The 16454-nt window shown below is 44.0% G+C and overlaps 1 protein-coding gene across 2 annotated transcripts in view; it reads right to left on the reverse strand.

The window, feature by feature from the left end:
- FANCM (FA complementation group M) overlaps nucleotides 1-16454 on the reverse strand; it is a 666273-nt gene that overhangs the window by 179292 nt on the left and 470527 nt on the right. For both annotated transcript variants that reach the window (XM_069208717.1, XM_069208718.1), the window contains exon 14: nucleotides 13612-13764. In XM_069208717.1, the coding sequence (XP_069064818.1) occupies nucleotides 13612-13764 (153 nt within the window). The remainder of the gene's footprint in view (nucleotides 1-13611; nucleotides 13765-16454) is intronic.

Here is a 16454-nt window from a genome sequence, read left to right on the forward strand (position 1 = left end):
GATAAGTCGAAGAATGTTTGGACTTCTTTGACGACTTGTGTCTGTGGGACTTACCTGATGACTTCAAGTGGGACGAAGAATGTCAGGAGGGGCTCTGCGACCAGTCCCAGGATCTTCCACACGGATGGGACCTCAAGCGTCATGGAGTCGACCAACATCAGGCAGCAAGTCCATTGAGGGATCCCTCCTTCAGTGCCTTCAAGTGCATGGCACAGCAGTCCTCACATGCATTGGAGTCATGTCCCTGCTCAAGGACAGACCGACCACACAAATACACCAACATTTGCCTGTGAAAGGCCCCACATGGTATGAAACAAGCCTATTTCTTCGGTGACATCCTCACACCAGGAAATGAAATCTCAGAATAAAGGTCGACAAAAAATTGAAAAAGGCCAGTCAAAAAATTATTGAGGGGCAGCTCAATCCAGATGAGCACTATCTGGCATGGAAAAGAAAACACTGATGACAGCGCACCAAGGTGGCATCTATATGGGTACCACACATCACTTTTAGTGCAGACAACGCCAGTGTGGAGCCAAACTTCCACCTACTGGCATGCAGGAGTACTGCTCGAAAATCTTTCAGATCCAGTCTGACGCCAGGGGATATTCAAGGGTAAGGCATCTGTGGCTAGAAGTCTATCAAATTCACCTCTCTACCACCACCGCGGCAAGTGCCTTATCCCGTTCCCAACACCCAAAATGCGCCAGAGCCTACTTCCAAAGCACTGCCCAAAAGGCTTCACAAAGCACACTTTGTTAAGATAGCTTTAAGTACAAGCCTGCCTCCTACTGCAGAAAAGCAGCAAATCTGTCATTCATCAACTATCATGTGTTCAAGCGCCAGAATCCACGAGTCTGCATGTGTGAGACCAAATTACTTTTCAACAGGAGAGTGGAATACACCCAGGGAGAATGTGTTAGCCTAAAGGGGAGTGGCTTTGAAAAAGACATCCGGTAAAGTAACTAGTGGGCAGCCAAGTAAAAGGACCACTTGTGAGGGTGCTGTACCAACCAAATGTCTGACAGGCCCCAAGAGGTCACCGAATTGGACAGTACGGTATTCCTGGGTGTCTTAGCAGGGGGAGGGAAGGGAGAAGCAGACATTTAACTCCTCATTAATAGTTGTTTTAAAAAAAGTCACCTCTGGTTTCTGTGATACAGTGCAGCATATTTGTCAATTATTTATCCAATACCAGCAGCGTACCTGGAGCAAGAGGAGGAGGGGTACAAACATTTAATATGGAACAGGATTAACCATCCAGCTTGTTTGTCAACAGGACGTAATGCCCTAAGTGATTCGTATGTATCCAGGATGCCATTAGAGAGAAGGACTTACATAGTCTGATTGCCACTGCCCAGAACCTCTAGTGAAACTCGAGTGGTACACTCTGTTATAGTCATACCTTCAAAAGGAAGTTACAGTTTAAATTGAAATTTTATTACATAAGAAATAATAAAATATCAGTACAGTAACTATTACAATAAATAAAAGAATAACTGAAACCACAGTTTACTGTCCTTATCTATCAATTGTAGCAGCAGCCTGTAATTAATCTGCCTGTAATTGACAACATTGTGTTGTGAAGCTGTATCTAACTGCTTTCTTAATAGTAGACTGGTTAGCTGCAATAAATTAAAGATAGAAATATTTTTTCTTCAAATCTAGAAGGGCTGGACATTATCATATGATGTGTTTGATGGTTTCCACCGTGAATCCGAAGTCAACAGGGTTTTGTTGATAAACAGTTAATGTTCCATACCCATTTGAATTGTACAATGGGATGTAAAAAAGTACAAATCTCAAATACTTATTTTTACAAGCAGGAACCAGAGTGCAAGACAGATACCCCTGAGTTTTATGAGCATATACATCTATTATGTAATTTATATGTTTATATTTGACTTAAGTGCTCAAATCGGCCAGTCTGCTGTTAATTGTCAAGATTTCCCGAATGGATGTATGACGTTACAACACTTATATCATATATATATATGTGTGTGTGTGTATGTATGTATATGTGTGTGTGTGTGTGTGTGTGTGTGTGCGCAACTATATATTAATTTTTAATCTTAAAAGGTGATATATTTATAAAATATTAATTTTTGGAAGGGCAAACCCCACCTTTTTGATTTAAATTCATTGTATTTCTAGTGAGGGAGCCCCCTCCAAACCCCCCTTTATTAGTTACCCTTACTGCCCTATGCCCTGTGCACACCCAAAAAACCTAAGATACACCTACTGCCAAGTACCCCTACCCACTCACAACCATAAAATGCCTTTACCACTCTATGCACTTGCCCTTAGCACCCAATACCCTTACCCAACCCTAATCCTGAAAATCACACCACCCCAATTCCCGTACCCACCCCTAAACCCTCAAATCACCTTTACCACCCAATTTCCTTATCTTATACCCTTACCCAGCCCTAAACCCTAAAAAGACATTTACCACCCAATTCCTTTACCCACCCCTAAACCCTAAAATCACCCTTACCACTGAATCCCACTACTTACACCTAAACCATAAAAACACCATTCCCACCCAATTCCCTTACCCATCACCTAAACCCTAAATGCACCCCTTACCACCCAATTCTCTTACCCACCCCTAAACTCTAACGATACACTTACTACCCAATTCCCTTATCCAACCCTAAACCCTAAAAATAACCTAACCACCCTATAACCATAAAATCCCTTTACAACCCTATACCCTCACCTGCCCTTAACCCTTAAATGAGTACACACACTTTCCTTAAATAGACTTTTGCAGTGCTGACGGGATTTTTTTTTTTTTTTTAAGTGTTAAAGATGGCAGATTGTTTCTGTTGTGATCTTTTGCAATTGATTCTAACCTCAGAATGAGATGTGGACCTTTGGTGAGTCTGAGTTTCTCAGTAATTAGCCTTTTGTCTGTGGCCGTTATTCAGTCACAAAGGTCATTTATCTTAGCCATGTGATGTACATCAATCAGTGATGGTAATGTTGGTTAGAGTTGTGGTTTCACTTCCGGGGTCAAGCGACGTAAGCTCAGCAGGGATTTTCTCTTTATTGAGCCTGTTACTAATATGATCCTTAAGTATAACAGAGCCGCATAAAATGGTTGGTACCAGTTTTAAATTATTGTAAGTGATTGAGTAATTGCACACCATCCATAGATGGTGGAAAATCTCTTTATTGATCTAGTTAAGACTAGGTTAGATTATTTTCCACAGCTACCCCAAATAGTCATATGACTTCACTTCTTTTATTCAGCTTCGATCAATGAACAGCCTCGGAACCTTTTCTGGTTACAGGTAGTACCCCCAATGTGTGTTGCTTGCAATAAGAGGACAGCTGGCGCATGTTGTTAAAACTGCAATATCTGATCCGATCATTTATGCTTTTAACATGCCAATATTGAATGTGTTATGTAAAAATCTCAGTGGTGTGCTCCATGGGCATCCAAGGAGTTTAAGCAGCAGTGAGAGGTGTCAAGTCATGCTCATATGGTTTAGATGAGGTTTTATGAATAGGATGGGAGCTTTTCGGTTACTCCAGATCTTTACTCCATCAGTCCCATGAATAGCGCTTCTAGAAACACAAATACACTGTGTAGGAAGCTGGCTCAGTATATACTATATACAGAAACTAAAGTAGATAATACTAATGCTCTCTTTTGGGGTAGTGTAGTCAAGCAGTTAGGCTTATCGGAGGGTAATGCTAAGCATTTGTTTTACACACATCTTTAGGCGTCGGGAATCTTCACCGGGGACAGTCAGGGGGATCCTCTAGATTTAGTCTGCAGACATTGTAGTGTCGGTCAGGAGAGGTCAACCCAGGGTGTACTCGAGGTCGGAATCGCCTGTGAATCTTCTCTGGACCAGTGGGTCTCCTGGACTCAGGCCGTGGGCATCAGGAGCAGAACGGGCAGGACTCGCAGATCCGGGAGGCTCTGTAGTCCTTCTTGGGGGTTTCTTTGTGGACAGGGCTGCTGTCCTCGGGAGATCTTGGTCCTTGAGTAGGCAGGCAGACCTCAGGTCGCCGGTCCTGCAGGATGCGTCATCTTACCAAACTTCCCAGCATTCAGTGAAGCCATCATGGTGCTGTAGAGTTCGTAATGACAAACTCCCAGCCCATGCACTCAATATGGCTACACTGTACTTACAGGGTTTAAGAATGGGCTTAGACACCGTAGGGGCATATTGCTCATGCAGCTATGTTTTCACCTGTGGTATAGTGCACCCTGCCTTAGGGCTGTAAGGGTGGAGTGACTTACCTATGCCACAGGCAGTAGTTTGTGGGCATGGCAACCAGAGAAGGATACCATGCCGACGTTACCTTTTTCTCCCCACCAACACACACAATCTGCAAAGGCAGTGTGCATGTAGTTGGTGAGGGGTCCCTTCGGGTTGCACAATACATGCTGCAGCCCTTAGATCCCTTCTCTGGGAACAGGGCCCTTGGAACCACTGGAATGTTTTACAAGGGACTTAGCTGTGAGTCACAGGTGTGCCAATTGTGGAAGCAATGGTACAGTTTAGGGAAAGAACACAAGTGCTGTGGCCAGGTTAGCAGGATCCTAGCACACACTCGGTCAAGTTAGCATCAGATATCAGGCACAAAGTGGGGGGTAACCATGCCAAAAGGGGCACTTTCCTACACACTGCTACTATAAACATACTAAACTCTGAACAAAACTTTTGAACACCCTACAGTTTCACCCAAGAAGCATTGATTTTCCATTGGAAACCTCAAACTACCCAAGAATATGAAAGTTTAGGATGTGCAAAGCTGACCAACCATCCTCTCGACATCCTCAAACACAGCTGTTTCGAATTATGTAAAGAATGCAAGTTAGAATGGTAAATAACTAATTCCAGGGCCTTTTGGCAATATTACCCCTGAGGACATGTCCCTCCTAGACACACAGGAGCCCGATTAAAGGTCCATTGCGCAACTGAATGACAGCCTACCTTGCTCAAGCTCCCAAAGTGTATATGTGTAAAGGATAAGTACAGCGTAAGAACAAAAGCAAGGGACACTGGTGAGATAAACAGAGTTTGGATACCAAAAGCAACCAAGTGATCATTTTAGTGCCAACTGTGTTTTCTGCGGATTGTCCAAAAGCTGACTTCTGCTCGCCACTTTCATCAGGTTGTCTGGAGCCATCCTAACTTTTGCAGACCGTGGTGCATTAGATACTCTAGGCATGTTGTTTACGTCTTCTGCAGGTTTTTCGCCCCTCTTGGTGCTGTGACGGTGTGTGTCACACAGTGGGAAGTTCTCTTAGATGCCTTGACTGGCCTGAAATGCCCTTCCTATCCTCCACCCAGAAGGTACGCCATGTCTCCAATATTCACAGAAACCTAGACATCCTTACATGGGGACATTTTCTCAGGACATCAGCTGTATTGTTTTAAAAAACAGCTCTCTGTCCCATACACATTAGAGGCAGATTCCAGCCAGATGACCACGACTGCATGCTGATTGAATTCCCAGATCAAGGCAGTCTGGGGGATTATGAAAGAAATTTGAGTTTTCCTAAAAGTTGACCTTGAGTTTCACTTAGCACAGCAAGACATATTTAATTGCATAGTGCCTAGTTTTTGGTTGCGTGTGTAGTGCTGGAATACCTTCACTCTGGTGGAGCAGAGAAACACCTCTCCTGCTAAGTGGGCTGTACTAAGTATTACATCACAGTCCAGCTAAGTAACCACACAATAATATAGCATGAGAGAGCACCAAAGTGATGTTTGGGGACTTACCATGCAGTGTGCACTCTAGTTAAGTTTTGTGTACTTGTAAAGCACACTACGCCACCTGCGAGGGTATCCTGGTGCTGAGCAGGTGTGTGTGGCTAGCCCTGTCTGTGGTAATTTGGTTAATTGAAAAGCCAGGTCTTCAGCTTCTTGAAGAATTCATTAACAGAGAAAGAGGGGGTGGTGTTCTAGTGAGCTGCTTGGTGATCCCGGCCTAGAGGGTGTTGTTGATAAAGCATGTCAAAAAAGCCTTGAGGGTATACAAGTAATAAAGACAACTGGAGAGGAAAGTTCAGGTTAGGTTCTCTCAAGCTGCCCCTCCCCCCCCCACTTACCAGAAACTCCATAATCCTGTGATTGTTCCAGCAGGCTGTGCCCTCTCTTTCCTCAATTCTGTCCTCTGACAATTTTGCTGTGTCAGTAACTTGAGAGATTCTGATCTGAAGAGTCTACAGTAAGTCCTCTTTTGATAAGATGTGGCCCTGAGCATCTCCGATGTGGTCAACCACAATACAATAGACCTGGTAGTGGAACATGTTCGGGCAAGCCTATCCAAATTTTCCTTCACATAAAGCCCTCATCTTGTGGGTAGACTTCAGAGTTGTATCAGTGGCAGTGATGTGTAAGCTGCTTCACTTTCTATCTCCTTAACGGAGGGGCTGATCTGTGACATCATGCTCTGGGAGAATCTGGCAAATGTACCCATTTTGCTGTGTTGTGATGACAGGGGAGCCAGTGTTTTACCATTATCTTTGCCCAGAAAGAGCACTATGTAGAATACAGAAGAACAGGTCAGTTGCTTCAACAGCCAAGCACAGTTGCTTTAACTGTAAAGCCTCAGTGAGGTTCTGCCACAACTCTCATTGGAATCGAAAGGCAGCAGCATGGCCTCAAACAAGGGATGGAAATGTGGCTGCCTTCTTACAAATTCTTGAGCTTTAAGGCATTTAATTAAAGATCTGCTATCAGCACACAGAACAGTCCACCTCAATCTTCTTCAGGTCACTGCAATAGAAAGGTTTTGTCTTCTGTCTGCTGCTTCTGGCAAAAGATTGAGGCTACAAGTGTGCTATTGTTGTGCCTTGAAAAAATGAAGTAGACTGCTCTGTGTGCTGAGAAAATGGTCACTGAGGAATTGTTCATGCAGGGGAGTACTGCCTTCAAGTGAAATCTGCCCAGAGTGAAATATTACCATTCTGCCCAAGATGACCCAAGAATAAGATCATAGCGAGATGAGATTTTGTTTTCCACTCAATGTCTCCCCAAAGAAAAAGGGATTGCTGTTTTCGTATGGTGTACTGTACAAAAGGGAAGAGCTTGACAATCCTTTGTGCAGTGCAGTGCAGTGCTTTGCAATGCAGACAGTCCAAGGTGCTCTCCTTTCCCCTGTGATCAACTTCATCCCTTGTTTTTCCACGTTCATTGACCTGTGCCAGAAAACAGGTAGAGTTCCCCCTGTACCAGAGATGAAAGTGTTTCCTAACAAGTAACAACACAGGACAGCCCCAAGCCTCCTCCCACAGCACTGCCTGCATCCACCAAGAAACAACCACCAAGATTTGTCCGAGAAAGCGCACCAGAGCTACAAGACCAGAATGTGCAGGTGCCTACACTACTAAGACTGAAACGGTTTTAACACCACCACAGATCTCTGACTTACCAACTCACTGCACATAAACAGCACTGATATGGTTTGGCTTGGTTTGCTGATTGCCTGCATATTACAGATGCAGAAGTGTAAATTATTGCAAGGATACATACATATTACATGTTATTATGCTACTGACCCTGTTAACTTTACACAAGCCATTTTTTTTTCTGTACTTGTTTTATTATATTATCCACAAAAGAGAGAGAGCAATAGAATACCGAAAGGGGGGATGAGTATGAGTCATCCTTTGCAGTCTTGTTCAACATTTTGTACAGAAAAGGAGATGGCGTATATTAATACATATACTTAACTCTTATAACTAAGCATTAGAAGAATAACTCAACTGGTGTTAACTATAGTCTTAGTATCACACCGGCCATCATTTTCTCAGGAGGTGACAAATCTGAGGAAAGTCCGGGGGGGAGGGAGGAATGGAACCGGGGCTGATTGGGGAAACATGCAGGTCGCGTCACGAAGCATTGTAGAACGTGTTTGCTTACAGGTCGGCTGTCTCGATGTTGGTAAAATCATACGAACGAAGGGGAACGAAAGGGTGTGTTATATAAAACGTGTCATTTTGGTATGTAGGTGGTTATACCATAAAATATGAGGTGGTGGGTTTTGAAGGAATGTGTGGGGGGGGAAGAGAGGGAAATGGAGGGATAGATACGTGAGAGGCCGAAAGGGGAGAGGGGGTCATGAATCAGTAGGGAGAAAGAGGTAGGTAAAAAGGGGAGAGAGTGGTGAGAGAAGGGAAGACAAAGCGGGGGAGTGGGTAGGGAAGAGAGAGTGGGAGGGGGGAGGGGAGAGAGAGTGGGAGGGGAGGAGAGAGGGAAGGCAGTGGAGTGATGGTGAGAGGGAAGGGGGCGGGAGGGAGAAGAGAGAAAGAGAAGAGGCAGAAAGGGAGAGAGGGGGATAGGAAGGGAGAGAGGGGGCTAGGGAGGGGAAAGAGGGTCGCCCGGGAGCGTGGGGGTGTCTACTGGGGGTGAAGTACCTGACTTAAGACGTATTATGGGGGGGAGGTGAGGGGAGGAGGAGATCAGGGAGGGGGTTGGGGGGAGAGGGGGATAGTGGGGAGAATGAAGAGTTAAAAGGGAGGATGGATGGGGGGTGCAAGTTATAAACTACAGGGAGGGGGGGCAGCCATGAAGGGTAACATGATGAGTGAATAAGGGCGATGTATGCATGGATAGGTCATGATAATTGTGCAAGTAGAAGAGAGGGAGAGGTGGAGATAATGTGGGCGAGAGTGAGCCGTGGGTGGTGGTGTTGTGGGGTCAGACAACACGTGACAGGTGATACCTGTTGCAGGTTAATATTGACAGAGTAGTGTCTGCGATGTTTATAGTGGTTACGGCGGTAGAGGATCGGTAAGGAACGGGACCCATACTCTAAGAAACATGTCCGCCTGGTCTTGGAGGTTGTAAATGATCTTCTCACAAGCACAAACCATTTTTTATAAAGACGTAACACTGACTAGACACTCCTTTAAACATGTGCCTTTCACATGTTATCTGCACCTGGATCTTTGCCTCAACTTCTGCCTGAACAAGTACTTAAGGTCATGCCCTCACTATCCTCCAAAAGTCAACATCGAAAAGGGAGATCCTTGGCATTTAGGGGAACACGTCTTGAAACAAGGATTGCTCAATTGCCCCCAGAGTTACAGATGAAGTGGAAAATTGACATGACACTTCACTTATTCACTGAAGGTATTCAAATTTATATTTTGATAGAACACAGAAAAGGGAGTCGGACCTGAGCAATACCTAATCTGACCTCATAGACTGGAATATTTAGCAGTGAGGTTAAAACTGTGCAGGCTGTAATTCCTGATAATGTCACTGGCTTTTGTCTTTTCAAAGCATTTTTAATTTCCCATAATGCGGTGGATAACCATGCATTTATATATACATACATGAAAGGTTGTAGTGCTATGGGTTCCTCTTGGGCTATGTTTAAAATGTATGCTTTACAAGACCTTCCACCTCATCACTGAATAAAACAGGACGACTGCGAAAGCCTCCGTAGAGCTTTAAAAATTAATTCCCATTTCTGTAATAGGATTCATTTGATTTTCATCCCAGTAACATTATGCTCACAATGAAAGGCACTGTGAATTTATTTGCACCAGAGATTAGTCACTGGCTGAATGCAGTATCCTGTGCTGGACACTTCTTTTTAGACCACACTTTCAAAAAAGACACATTTCTTTCCCCAGCACCTGCATAATTGGATTATGATGACAGCTATAAGAGCATCTTCACTATATGTTTGCTTACAGATGAAGGGCTCCGGATTACTTATGCGTTTATCTTTATTTCTTTATTCGATTAATTAAAATCATTACAAAGAATACTGCTGATAATTCGCTAGCTAGCACACCCACATTATTAACATGTTAAAAGCACTAAAAACAACTGCTGATCAGTACTGAACTGAAAGAACACCACAAACTCCAAAATAAAAAATAAAAAATGAATCCTAAAGCAACGTAAACCCTCTAGTGTAAGACTGGAATTCAATCAACTGGCAAAGGTTGCGTAAGAGAAGGTGCAATGATGAGTATGTAGACCAAAATATTCCTACAGCATGATTTCATTATCAAGTGTCTGATGACTATCAAGTATCTTTATATACGACTCCGGGCCAGTAAGAAATAAAGTGAAAATATAATAAATGTTAATCTCTGGGTCTACAACTGTGAATATCCAAAAAATAAAATCACATTAAAATAATTGTGTGTGTATGCCTGTCCAAAGATTCAAGGCTGGGGTCCTAACCACTCCTAGGAATTAATCTTGTCCGGATTCTTCTCAAATTGTGGCTTACATTCAGTAATTTCCGGATTACTAATATCCAGTTCTAAATCATTACACAAATCATAATCTGATCCTGACAGATGATCATGAACATTCCTAGAATATGTGCATAAGCGAAACCAGGCAAGACAGCAACCGATGTTCAAGAGTACTTGCAAAATGTAATCATGCCCAGGTCTAAGGCGTTATCTCTCGAGTAAGTTTACTAAGTGACTATGGCTTTGAATTTTATTCAGCCTCCCAACTGCCATATCTAAAAAATGTAATTATTCTGCAGATAAGCTGACAGTCTGTACCCTTCAGGCACTTAAAGACTGCACTATTCACTGCACAAACCCCTAAACCCAGAAAAGAAGGACATAATAATGTTCGTCAGAGCAGCAGCAGACAGGGACATGAACATGTTTCTTATGTGTTTACCAAAATCCAAATTACTGGATACCTTCGAGGAACATGAAATACCTGCAGAGGGTTAAAGTTAACTTGATGGTAACTGTCAGTCCTAGGCCACTGGACCGTCTTCATTATAAATGTTTGTGCATCCAGCCCCCAGGAGGAACGACGGGGAACTGATACAAAAGCTGTTGAATCAAACCTTCACACACCATCATCCACAAGTTAACACTGCACCCTCTTCCCACCTAGCATTCAAAAGCGCCACCTCCGTTCCCTTTATAAAAAACATGTGTTGGTGGGAAGGCCGAGTGAGCCGCAGGCGTTTGCTAATGAAGGGCAAGGTCCTTTGGTTAACCATAAAAGTTACTTTTTTCTAATACCCCATTCTTCTTATTTCCAAATGTCAACATGAGTAACATTTATACTACTGAGAATTGAAAGGAGAGAAGACACTATCATCAAACAACTTAAGAAGAGGCAATGGAGGTGTTTTGAAAGTTAGGTAAAAAGACAACCACTGGCATGGCCCAGAAACAGGAGACGAGAGGAGAGTCAGTTTCAAAGGATGCAAACCTTACTGTAAGTGGCAGACGTCAGTTAGTGAGAATAGAGCAGTTTTAGTAGAATGGTCAGCACAAACTCTGAATTATATAGGGAGAGAAGAGAACAACGGTCAAGCTAGCTTGACAATGGATTGACTATGATCTGTGAAATAGGTTTAGAAGTGTACAGAAGGAAACCGAAAAATATAGCATAGTAAATATATAGAAATGAAAAACCTAGAAAATATTTTTTATTTTTTTTAAACTAGGAATGATAGTGGAGCTTTTACATGAATGAGGAGATACCATATGAACGAGGCAAGTGAGAGAAGGAAAGTAAAAAGGGGTAAAAGAAGAGGGAGGGTGAGGCAGATGTAGAATTTTGCAGCGGCTACACAGAGGAGATTCTACGATAAGAGTGAAAGCAGATGATTACAGGGAGCTATAAAGACAGCTAGGTGGAGCATAACAGGGTAACAAAGGAAGAATCACAGAGCAGAGCTTATCTCTTTTAGAAGTGAAGTAGGTAGCAACGTCTGAGACTGAAAGTGTAAAGCATGAAACAGGCCTGTGCAGGTTGAGGCTAGAAAAGACATTCAATAAAAAAGAGACACAATGTTATGACATCCTTCAGATCTGCTGTGCTGTCTTGAGGGCCTGGAGCTCATAGGTCAGAAATCTTTTTTTTATGGGAGATCCATGGTCCACCAAAGCATGTATGGCTTCATGCTCTCGTGGGAGATCCATGGTCCACCAGAGCATGTATGGCTTCATGCTCTGGGAAGGTGTAGGGGCCTCCCTGGAGAGCTCTCCCGGAGCCTTTGGCAGCACAAGTGGTAGCATCTGGCTGATTGTGTGTCCTTGTGGTCTATGATTCCTTCACTGGATTGGTGTTTAGAACTAATGGGAGGAGGCCTGGGGGATGGATCCACAGGATCTGACTGAAATGCAACAGCATGGATATAACTGATGATGTAAAATAACAGAGTTAAGAGGATAGTGCGCTTGGGGTTTACCTTCATGTGCTGTAACTTGGACCGGGACCTGGACCTGGACCTGCACCAAGGGCACTAGAGCTGAGAAGGAAGGAGTGGAGTAGCTTCCCCAGACTTCAGCTTCACACTCAAAGCATATAGGAAGATGTATGAGCTACGGATACAAGACAACATGGAAATAAAGACCATGACTGGATCAAACAGGAGTTTGAAGGACTGAGTACAGCTGCTGCTTGGTCCATAGATTAAATAAGTATGAGGTTTCCACCAAGTATCCTAACTTCTCAGAGCACAAAAGCAATTCGGCCCTCAGACTGCAAGAAACAGCTGGGGAGTCTTGATCAAGGTCTTGCTTGTCCAAGCTCTTGAGTGACAGAGAAGCTTGCTGTGTAACAAACACTACAATCCTTTGCACCTCCAGTGTTGGAAGGACAACCCAAACAGCCTGGACAGCTGGCCTGAGGAGTGGGATCACCAAAGGCCAAAGCTTCTCTGTACATATGTTTCTTACTGTCCATCTTGTGTTTGGAAAAAAGGGAGCTCAAGCATGTCCAAATACTGGAGGAAGCAGGTATTTCCTTTTTATTGCAACAAGGTTTATTGCTTACTGCCTGGACACTTTCACCACTCTCAATAACCTCCTGCATCAGGAAGGAACCAGGTACAGCTACTAGGGAACAACCAAGGTGTTATAGGAGTCAGGCTGTGGACTTGCCAGGTCAGGGAAGGATTACAATAGATCGAGGGCACTCACAGGAGGAGCTAGATTCCACTTAAAAGTGAAAGTCCCCCAGGTGTCACTGAAGTAAATCACAACTTTGTCCCATAATGGACCCCCAGGAAGAGGAGCTTGCTTGACCGCTCTGGGCTCCAGGTATGCAGCATCTCAATGTACTCCATCCTAAGGTGCAATACCAGCTTCATACAGGCACACCCAAGAAAGAAAACTAGGCTCGGCCAGGTGGTAAAACAAAGTCTCCAGTACTAAACAGGGGTGGGTATAGTGCATGAAAGGTTCTCAACTCTTCAATTAGTAGCCCCACTTCCAAGGACTATAACAACAAAATGTGTCTTAAGCAGATTGTCCAGTACTAGACTAGTGTAAAGATAATTACTGGTTCAGTGACAACCTCAGCTGTTACAAGAATGTAAACTTTCAAGGCTGAGCAAGCTAATGTACAAGTTCTCGCTTTGAGAGCCAATATGCAAAAAGAGACTAATTTCCCAAAGACAGGCATATTTTTCATAACAGTTAGCACGAGCAGGGAAAATATGGCTGCATAGTTATATGATTACATACTACGGCAAAGGTATACAGTATCACCATTCTCTAGACAAATATAAAACAGATCTCGATTACATAGTAGCACTAAATAAAGGTCCATGAACTCATAAGCAATACTGTTGCAAGAACAAGCGATTCTTTGAGATTGGAGTGACCATACGTAAAACGTGGCCTACCTCTTCATGCTTCAGAATTTCTATCATTTCCATGACACTCACGAAATTATTGCAACGATCTGAATGGTTAACGAGATGCGTGGGTAAGAGTTGATTCTGCCAAAGTCTCCATTCAGACAAAGAAAGTTCACGAAAGTCGTTTGTGCCACATTCCTGAAATGCAAAGTAAATGGGTGGTATTGAATTAAAGCATAACATGTTTTTATTAATGAACTTGAAATGAACAACTGTGAGCAAAATACTAGGGGTGGGCGATAAACTCTGCTCCGCCGAAGGAGTTCGCGGAGTTTTGGCCACTCCGCACTACACTTGTAATGTGGGGTTCTGGCCAAATTCCCCGACCGCCACATGTGCTTGTCTCAGCACAGAACAAGCTCCTGGCGCTAAAATCAGTGTGATGTCCGGATTTCCACCCGCTCGCAAAACTCCACGGAATTTCACTGAGTTTTTATGTAACTCCGCGGAATTTCACTGAGTTTTTATGTAACTCCGCGGAATTCTGCGGAGTGAACCTCCACAAGTCCCACCCACCGCCTAGTAAATACACTTTACCACCTAGATGTTTCGTATAATCTGTGAACTATCACACATGTCCATGTATACGTCAAGGCACACACCAAATCTGAGACAGTTGCAAGCATCACACCTCAGAAATAGGGTTGTCACAACGGAGGCAATGGTGTAGCACTGGGGTTTCTTTTTTGAAAACTAGTGAAATGTGCCAGATTGGTCCATTTGATTTTAATAACGACAACCGTCACAACAACTAGGAGATGTATGTAGTTGATCATTAAAAGGCCAGCAATGGAGCACAGCGTATTTACGGACACACAGCCTTCCGGTACCCTAATCTAGGACAGAGTCTAGCTTTCTAATAGCACTGAACCAATACCTGCTGCGGTCACCGGTAGAGCGCACGGACTGCTGGAAGCAAAACTCCGTTCGTAGAGACAGAACTTTGAGACAAGGCATGTGTAGTGATGACAAATCTCCATTCACAGTTATTGCACTGTGGCGGCCGGTAAATGGCCTTTAATTAGATAACTGGGCTCTGGTGTCGCACTGCTGGACTCTGCCATGATCTATTGCAAGGACTGATCGTGAACAAGATAGACAAACACACAAGAATAGTTCAATTAAATTATTTACTATTATGTTACAAAGTACGACAGCAAATTTTGCTTGAAAGCAGGAATACGAAAATAGAACACCAAGATAAAACACCGAATGTAGGTTGAACACCGTTTAAACAACGCTTGTAATGATTGGCGCATTTCATGTGTTTAAAAGTAGGCGTTTGGAAATAATTCACGCTCATGACGCTGAATGTTTTGTATTGTTTTTTCCCGGGACCAAACATTGCACACAGCAGAGACAGTGAAATACATTTGTAATATCCGATTCACGTTTCCCAAACCCCTCCCTCCCGTCTCCCCTCGGCCCTCCAGACGGGCCTCGGCGATCGCAGCTCCCGCTGCTTCTGTCCCTTGTGTGCTCGCGGGCGTGTCATTCCCCCGCCCCTGGGCAGTCTGTCTGTAGCGCCTTGAAAACCGTAGTACATGCGCCATTATCACCAGACATTGTTGAATTTATTGGCGCAGCCGCAACTCATGCACCAACGTTTCTGCCTCGATGCATCTGTTCGTACCCTCTGGCCACGTGTATTTCGTTGGAAGTTGGGCTCGGTCCCACCTCATGGCCACATCCCGTTTCTCTACCATGAATCCCACCACGCAAAATAGCATCTGTTTCCTCTGGAGCTCGACATCGTTGTGGACTTCTAGAATAAACAGGTGGGCATTCTTGGGATGTCCACCTCAGCACGGCTTCTAGTTCTCAGATGATCTCTTCCCATTAGCCCTGCACTCTGGGGCAGGACCTTAGGGAGTGTAACAGAGTGTCATCAGTGATGCATCTCAGGCAATTAAGATTGGTTCCCCATTTTGAACAATTTGTTCCTGTGATAGTGTGTAAGATATTGAATGTATCATTCTCAATCTACTCTGAATGGCCATCCCTCTAGGTCGCATCAGTGCTGCTCCCCCGTCAATGTCCTCCAAGACCCCCATATCTGCCACCCAGATGTCCCAGACTCTTTTGAGGCCGTCAGGTGTGTTATTACCTGGTAAAAGTGACATATACATTTGGTGGTAATTGCTCCCCGCCTTCCAGTGGACTGCGTTCATGGATCTCCATTCATGCCACCCCCTCTGCCAAAAAGGCATGGCCTTGACGGATGTACTGGAACTGTTGGAGTGGGGCAAGATCGTACGCGCTCTGCAAATCATCGAATGATTTGATTGAGTCTTCCTCCATAACATCTCCCAGCGTTTCAAAACCAATCTTTACCTACTGTCAGTAGCCAGTCAATTTTACTATTTCCTTGACTGCCTTCCCTTTACATAATGCTGTGGCCAAAGTAAATTCCCCATTTCCAAACCAATGCCTTAGTTGTGTCGACCTACAACTTCAGGGTTGCATGGGTTGGCATGGGCAGGTGCTTCCTATCCCCCCTCCCCATACAGGTAATGGAGGTGATTTGCTGCTGCCATCTCCACTTGTCCTAACCAAGTTGACAGCTAGTTGTGAGAAGTAAACCCCCATTAATTGTTTGGAGCTGCGCTTCCCTCTAGTGCGCCCTCACATTTGGGACTGCCAACACTGCATTGAAGACTGAATGCTGCAGCGTTTTCAAGACTATTTTTCGGGGTGTCCCTTCCATAACAGGTCTCCCAACATGTCATCTATCCTATCAAAGTAGGTTTCTGCGATTGAGAAGGGGGTATTTCTTCGTAGTACCTACAGCAACTTGGGCAGAGTAATCATCTTAAAAATGCTGACCT

This window comes from Pleurodeles waltl, chromosome 9, assembly GCF_031143425.1.
Source record: "Pleurodeles waltl isolate 20211129_DDA chromosome 9, aPleWal1.hap1.20221129, whole genome shotgun sequence".
Taxonomy (NCBI): domain Eukaryota; kingdom Metazoa; phylum Chordata; class Amphibia; order Caudata; family Salamandridae; genus Pleurodeles; species Pleurodeles waltl.